The sequence below is a fragment of the Pteropus vampyrus genome, unplaced genomic scaffold (genome assembly GCF_000151845.1).
Source record: "Pteropus vampyrus isolate Shadow unplaced genomic scaffold, Pvam_2.0 Scaffold309, whole genome shotgun sequence".
NCBI lineage: Eukaryota > Metazoa > Chordata > Mammalia > Chiroptera > Pteropodidae > Pteropus > Pteropus vampyrus.
Window position 1 is genome coordinate 264,901 of NW_011889090.1, and position 6,923 is coordinate 271,823.

The following is a 6,923-nucleotide window of genomic DNA, read 5'->3' on the forward strand; positions in this document are numbered from 1 at the left end:
GCCCCTGGCCGCCCAGGCCCCGCCCCTCCTGAAGCCCGCCCCGCCTCCAGGTGCACCCGGCGCCCCGCCCCGCGTGCCACGCGCTGCTCTCGGACCGCAGCTCTGCGACGCTCGTGGTGTTGGGCTTCCTCTCGCTGCCTCCGCTGCTGGTACTCGCCTCGGCCGCCCGCGCCCGCCTGGCCCGACGCCTCCGCTCGCTGCTGCCGCCCCCCACTTGGACCCCCGGGCCCTGTCACCACCCCGACGGGCAGGAGCAGCTCTGTGCCTGTGTGTGATCCCCAGAGACCCTTCAAAGGACGCGAGACCTCCAATCCAGGGAGGCCCCCGAACAACCCCCGGGATCCCCATAAGGTGGCCCCAGGCCGGCGAGCTCGAGGTCTGCGTTCAGGTCCATCCAGCCGGAGAAATAGCATGTGTGCCTCAGGGCTCGTGCGCAGTTCTCCGAGTGGCCGCGAGATGGCACCGGCCTCCCTCGGACCGGCGTTGGCCCTTCCCCAACTCCACCAGGCACCGCTGCTGCAGCCAGGCTGGGAAGCGCCCAGGAGGAGGGATGGCTTTCAGAGAAGGGGCGCCTGGCCGGGCTTGGAAAAGGCGGCCTTCCTGCCTTCCGCTGTGGCTGCCCTGAGCTCCTGCTCCCTCACAAAGGGCTGCCCCAGCGGGCCTCCAGCGAATTCAGAGGTACTGACACCTCCGCACCCCACCTGCGCGCATGTTTCCAGAAGGTCAGCAGTGGCCTCCAGCATCAGGGCTGGCAGGGCTCAGCCTGTGACCAGGGTTAACATTTAGACGGGCACTAGAGTAAGGGTTGTGCGTTCTCTCTAGATAACTTCAAGATCTTCGGTCTTTCTCCTGTGCTTAAGCATGTTTTCAGTTGTGGATGTGTGCTTAACGATCCATTCGCTGCATATACACAGTGTTTCCAGACCCTGGTGACTCACATATTCCATCAGTTCTGGAAGATTCCCAACTATTAGCTCATCAATTCTGCCTCTCAGTCACTGCACCTGTTCTTTCTTGAGGACACCTATTAAATGAATGCTTTACCTTTTCCTTTTCCTTCCACGTCGATTCCTCTGTTTTGTTTTCCATCTCGTCTCTCTGTGCTGCATCTGGGCAATTCCTTCATCTCCCTCTTCTAGTTCACTAATTCGTCTGTTGATTAACTCATGGATTTAATTTTAAATTAGTAGAGTCTACCTAAACATTATACTTGCTTCTTTTTCAAATCTGATCGTTTTTAATGGTCTCTTGGTAGCATGCTCAATCTTTGGACTCCAGCTTCGATTTTTCGAACATTCCACATAGTTATTTCATATTCTGTACCTAAGAATTCCAACGTTTTAGTCTTTGGGGAGGATCTCTAAATTTGTTGTGTTGTTTCTGCTGATTCTCACTAATAGCATTTCTTTGCATGTTTGCTAATTGTTCGTTGTCAGCCCACACCTGTGAAAATTCTGAGGCTGTGTCCCGCCCCGTGAGGACCGCCAGCCCCGACTGCCCCCTAGGGGCCTAACTTGGTAACTGCAGCGCGGTGCCCACGCTGGCTTCCCGGCCTGTGGTGTGGCTCTCCCGCCCCAGTCCTCTGCTTTCCGTCTGTTTTTGTGCATCATCCTGGGTTTCTGCTCATTATCCTTCTGTTTGTTTACTTACGTTCAGGGTTTAATTTGGGGGGCCCAGAGTCTACTTGTAGCTGAAGGCCTCGTAAAGGATTTGGCCCGGTGGGACTCTGCCTGGGACCAGCAAGGTCAGGGCCCAGGTGTGCCCAAAGGTCAGGGCTTAGGGTTCAGGCTATGACCAGGGTCAGGGCTCATTCCATGGCCTTGAGCAGAGCCTGGTGTGTGGCTGGCTGTGGTCCAGCAGGAGTCCGCCTGGTTTTCCAGTAGTCTGTGCCCAGCTCTCATGCCGGTCTCAGTCAGACCACCTGGCCAGTCGCCCAGCTGCAAGGAAAGCTTCCCCGGGGCCAAGGCCAACACCCCCACCCCCCCACCCCCGCCGCCACCTGGGGCTGGGCAGGCCCTGGCCAGGCTTGAGGACGAGGACTCTCCTGAGGATCCGCCTGGCCCTGGAGTCATGAAAACAACAGCTGGGCCTGGTAGGGGTGGGGAGCCGAGGTGGGGAGCTCAGCTGCCCCAGCCCAAGGGCTCCTAAGGTGTGTCCCAGCATCCCACAGAAGTCCTGCCTCAGCCTAGCTCTGTCCCTGCTGCTCACAACACCTGTGGGGGCATGTGGGCGGTTCACAGGAGGGGCCTAGGGGTCTGCATGCTGCGGGCTGGGGGCTGGGGGAGAAGGAGGGCCTTGGTCTTTTGTGTCCTAGGTGGTCTTCCTTCTGGACAGGCTCCTGGTAAGGGGGAGGAGGCCTGGGCAAGGTGGAGGCAGGGCCCTGGCCCTTCAGCCACAGGCTCTCCGTCCTCAAGGCCTGTCATTCAGACAAACTTTCCCATTTCTATCCTCCTCCCTGGGCTGGATCCCACAAACCTCTGCCCCTAAACCTTTACCCAGCATGGAGCCCACGACGGAAGCCCCTCTTCCTGGGCCTTAACTCCCCAGGCACAGGCCCCAACCTGATGCTTCCCTCCCCAAGAGCCCCCTCAACCCCAGCCTGGAATGGCCCACTTGCCACACCCTGAGGACCTCGGAGTGCTGGCCTTGCCCCTTCCGCCCATCCAGGGGCCCAGACTCCTCAGGAAACAGGCGCTGGACTACTGGGTCAGCCAGGCAGAGGCCTCCCCTCGGAGCACCCAGGTGCCCAGGCCCCTGCCCTGTAAGACTGTGCCACCTGTAGCGGCCTTCACACACCTGTGAGTGCACGTGTCTCTGCACGTTTGTGCATTGTGTGTGTGTGTGTGTGTGTGTGTGTGTGTGTGTGCAGGTGCGTCCATGTGCTCTGGGGGGCTTCCATGCACCTGTGTGTGCACATGAGTGCATGTGTGTGTGTTTGTGCATCGTGTGCGTGTTTGGGCTTGTGCGTGCATCTTTCCTGTCTGTCTCCCCTCAAGCCTTGGGTGGGGCCTTGTCCCAACTCCACAAGCGTGGAGACTCTGCCAGGTTCCCTGACCTGCCCAAGGTCATTTATTCATTCACAAAGTGTTTCCAGGGAGCTCAAGCATCTGCAGGCACGCCCTCAGACAGCGGTGAGCAGCTAGGAGGAATCGGGGGGACTTGGTCAGTTCCATCCCTGGAGCGTGGGCCCACCCAGGCGTGTAGGCCAGGCAAGGGCGCTGGGCAGGAACTGAGCTGGGGTGGGTAGGTTGGGTAGCAAACAGGCAGAACCTGGTGCTGGCTCTGAGGTCCAAAGCCCCTACACCCCTTGGTCCCACTTCTACCTCTGGGGAGTAGCCACCAAGCTTTCGACACAGGTCTGTCCATCCTTGCTCTCTCTTTCCCCATGCAAGCCTGTCTGGACCCTGACTGGGGCTGGGGTGGGGTGCTACGGTCACCTCCCTGTGACAGAAGGTCCCAGCAGAGGGCACCAAAGCGAGGCGTCCCACCTCGGGAGGACGCCAGTGTCAGTCCTTGCACAGGCTGAAAACCCAGAAGCTTTCCCGGGAACTTTCTCTCGCCTCCCGGCCCTGCATAGCAGGCTCCACCTCTGACCGTGGCTACTAGGCGTGTCCTTGGAGGCTCAGCATCGGCCCCCACTCTTCCCCTTGCCTGCCCCATGGAGGCCCTACAGCCAGTGCCCACCCACCCTTTCTGCCCCTCGGGCCTCCTGACTGCTCTGGCAAGGGCGGCCTGCCTCCACCCCAGGGGCTTAGCACTTCCCATATCTCCTGCCCCCTGGCCTGACGCGGCCCCTGCCCTCCGTGGGGAAAATAAGTAGACAAGCACCTTTGCAAGCACACCAATACGCGTCCCCCTTCTCACCTGGCAGAGCTGGGAGGACAGGGGCTCTGCCCGGAGACTGTGTGTCCCCACTACAGAATGGAGCATGTGGCCAGGCCCAGCACAGGGATGATGAATGAATGCAGACAAGGTGGTAGCCACCCAATGCCCAGGCTGCCCACCCCACAAGCTGTCTTCCTTGCCACCCTGGCAGGGCAACTGGGTAAGGGTCAGCTCTGGGGCCACAGGGTGCAGGCCTGGGCCCCTGGGGAGTAGACACAAGGACCTGCAGACCCTCCCCCGGGACCAGTCCTCAGGCCCTGGCAAGTCCCTGACCACAAACAGGCAGGTTGAGTCTAGAAGAATGTGTGGGTGGGGCAGCTGGGTGGGCGGTGGACGGGGCCTCTGGGCCCTGTTGCTCTCAGCTGCCCCCTCCCTCTGTCCCACTTACCGTTGTGGGGCGGAGTAGGGGGCCTTGGCTTGCCCCACACCCCTGCCCCAGGCCTGCGGCAGGCAGCCACCCCCTTCCCTGTTTCTGTCCCTCCCCACAATGTCTGCGCGGGTACATGTTGAGATACCAGCAATGTGAGAATCAGCAGCACAGGGAATCCCCTGGCCAGAGGCGGGGCCCAGCCCATCTGCCCTTTAGGCCCTGTGAAGTGCTGGAGGCTGGGGTCAGGGGTGAGGTGGGAGGCCCAGGAGCTGCCCTTTTCCCTGCGGTCAACATGACCACAGTGAGCTGGGGACAAAAGGCCCTTATTCTCTTCAGAGGCCTGGAGTGTGCGGGGGAGGGAGAGTGCGAGGCGCGGTGGGGGCAGGGTGGCGCCTGCAGAGAGCAGCGCCCCTGGGTTTCCGGGAACCCCCTCCACCTGCCCCTGGACAGGCAGGCGGAGTGGGCCAACTCTGGGAAGTGATGCGCAGGGGACTCCCAACTGGGCCAAGGCCGTGGTGGGCAGGGCCAGACTGCTCCTTCCTCCTGGTCCCCAGGACGCCAGGACCGGGCTGGGGCTGGGGTGGGGGGGAGCGGGGGAAGGGTGAAGCCTGGGGGCCAGGGCTTGCTCTGTCCTTCTCTGTCTGTTCCCCTTCAGAGGGGAGCTTTCCGGGCCATTATGCTTGTGCTTCCTCTGGCGTCTGCCTGGAGCACAGGCCTGGCCCTGACCCCACACCCTGGGGACTCGGTCTGCCATGTCTTCCCCGAGGGTGGCGAAGGACACAGGAGGTGCTGACAGCAGGGTGGTGGGCAGGAGCAGCATCTCGGGAGGCAGGGTGCCTCGGGCCGGGGTAGGTGACAGCCCGGCGTGAGCAGCAGAGGTGGCAGGGCAGAGCTGAGCAGGAACCCCTGGCCAGGGCAGCTGGCGGAACTCGGGCCAGGCTGGGTAGAGGCTCCAGCTGACAACAGAGACTGGGCCCCATCCTGTCCCTTCTCTCTGTGACGGAGAGGCTGGGGCGCTGAGGGCGGCTGCTTCCTTGAGGGCCTGCGTCACAGCCAAGAAGACCCACTCAGTTTTTCCAGAAGGGACGGAAAGTTCCCCGTCAACCCAGCAGCACAGGCCTTGGTGTGACTGTGGGCCCGCCTGCATACAGGAGTGGGGTACGAGCAGGGAAGCCGCTGCCTTGTCGTGGGGGACCCGCCATGGCCCAGCTCCTGCCACGGGCCGTGGGTGCCCAGAGGGACGGAGGGTGAACCCAGAGGTGTTCGCACGTGTGTCCGCGGTGGGCCGCCGGGCCGGGGCTGTGGCTGCCTGAGGGTGGTCTCCCCTCGCAGCCCCATCTCCTTGGCCGCCTTGGTGCACCTTTCTTGCTGGGGGGTTGGGGGCCAAGCGGGGTCTCTCTGGGCATACACCCTGGGCTTGGGGTCCAAGCCTCCTGCTCCCCCCACAGGGCTCAGGCGGAAGCGCCAGGCAGGTCCCGGTCCCTGCCGCAGCCTGAGGTCTGTGGAACGGAGCCAGCGCAGCCACTGCCAAGATTCCCGGGGAGGGGCGGGGCGGCGGGGACACGGCTCTCCGCTGGTTCCTGCTTCGGCTCCTCAGGCTCAGCTGAGCCGCTTCCTTTTTTAGGCAAAGTGGAGCTCGGCCTGCCTCAGGGCCGCCCAGCCGGTCGGCATCTCACCTGCCAGAAAGGGAGGAAGGAACACCACTGAGTCCCATCCGTCCTCCTCCGAGAGCATCCTCTGGGGAGGGTGGCGAGGGAGGGGACATCCCGGTGGAGATGCCCCCCGAGCTGCACAGAGAGGAGTGGCTGGAGAGGGCAGTGGTACCCCACAGGAAAGTGTCTTAGGAGTGAGGGGCGAGGCTCTCCTGGACCTCAGCTCCCACCCGGGGGACACTGCCCCGCCCCACCTAAGGGCAGGAAATCTGCCCCTTGGGATGCCCCCTGCATTCCAGCTGCCTCAGGTCTGGCTTAGCCAAGGTCCCAGGACACAGGACCCAGCAGTGAGGCCCCTCTAGAGGGGGCTCAAGGGAGTTGCAGGGGGTCTGTCCGCAGTCCTACTGTTTGACCTCAGCCCAGGCCTGGGCCCCTTGAGCTGGGTATATGGAGACAGCAATAGGCCTACCATGGTCGCCCTGGACAGGGCCTGAACCGGCCATCCCCAGCTCCCATGCCTCTTCCTCCAGGAAGTTAGGTGGGGTGGGAGTTTTTTGTTTCCCAAGAAGCCCCCGCTTCAAATGTCTCAGGCTTCTGTCCTACGTCCAATGCCTTGCGTCCTTTCTAAGTTCAGCCCCTCCAATCCCTGTCGGTCAGTCCTTGGGGACACAGGTCCCAGCCCCCGGACACTTCCCCCTCCCCAAGCCCTGTGGTTGAGGCCAGGGCCAGGGCCTAGTTGGTGGTTCGTTGTTCTTATGTCGCCCCCACCCTCTCACACCCACTGGGTCCTCTTGGGCCGGGCTTCAGGGACTCCCAATCCAGCGGAGACATGGGCGGTGGACTTGGGGATGACCGGCTTGGTGGCTCCGTGTCCGAGCATGTCGGGGGCAGGGGGCAGGGGGCAGGGCACACCATGCAGCCTCACGGCCGGATGGGGAGACTGCGGTGTCTCTGTGCATACACGGCTACGAGTGTGTGTCGCTTTCGCATCTCGATGAGCACTGTGTGTTGCTGCG

The 6,923-nt window shown here is 62.4% G+C and overlaps 2 protein-coding genes across 2 annotated transcripts in view; both read left to right on the top strand.

Moving 5' to 3' along the window:
* Positions 1–446, top strand: part of TMEM88B (transmembrane protein 88B) — a 1,620-nt gene extending 1,174 nt beyond the window's left edge. Inside the window, exon 2 of the mRNA XM_011377332.2 lies at positions 51–446. Within this exon, the coding sequence (XP_011375634.1) occupies positions 51–275 (225 nt within the window). The 3' untranslated portion in view covers positions 276–446. The remainder of the gene's footprint in view (positions 1–50) is intronic.
* Positions 423–6,923, top strand: part of VWA1 (von Willebrand factor A domain containing 1) — a gene marked incomplete at its 5' end in the record, with an annotated part of 20,064 nt that continues 13,563 nt past the window's right edge. Inside the window, one exon of the mRNA XM_011377334.2 lies at positions 423–678. Coding sequence (XP_011375636.2) covers positions 423–678 — 256 coding nt within the window. The remainder of the gene's footprint in view (positions 679–6,923) is intronic.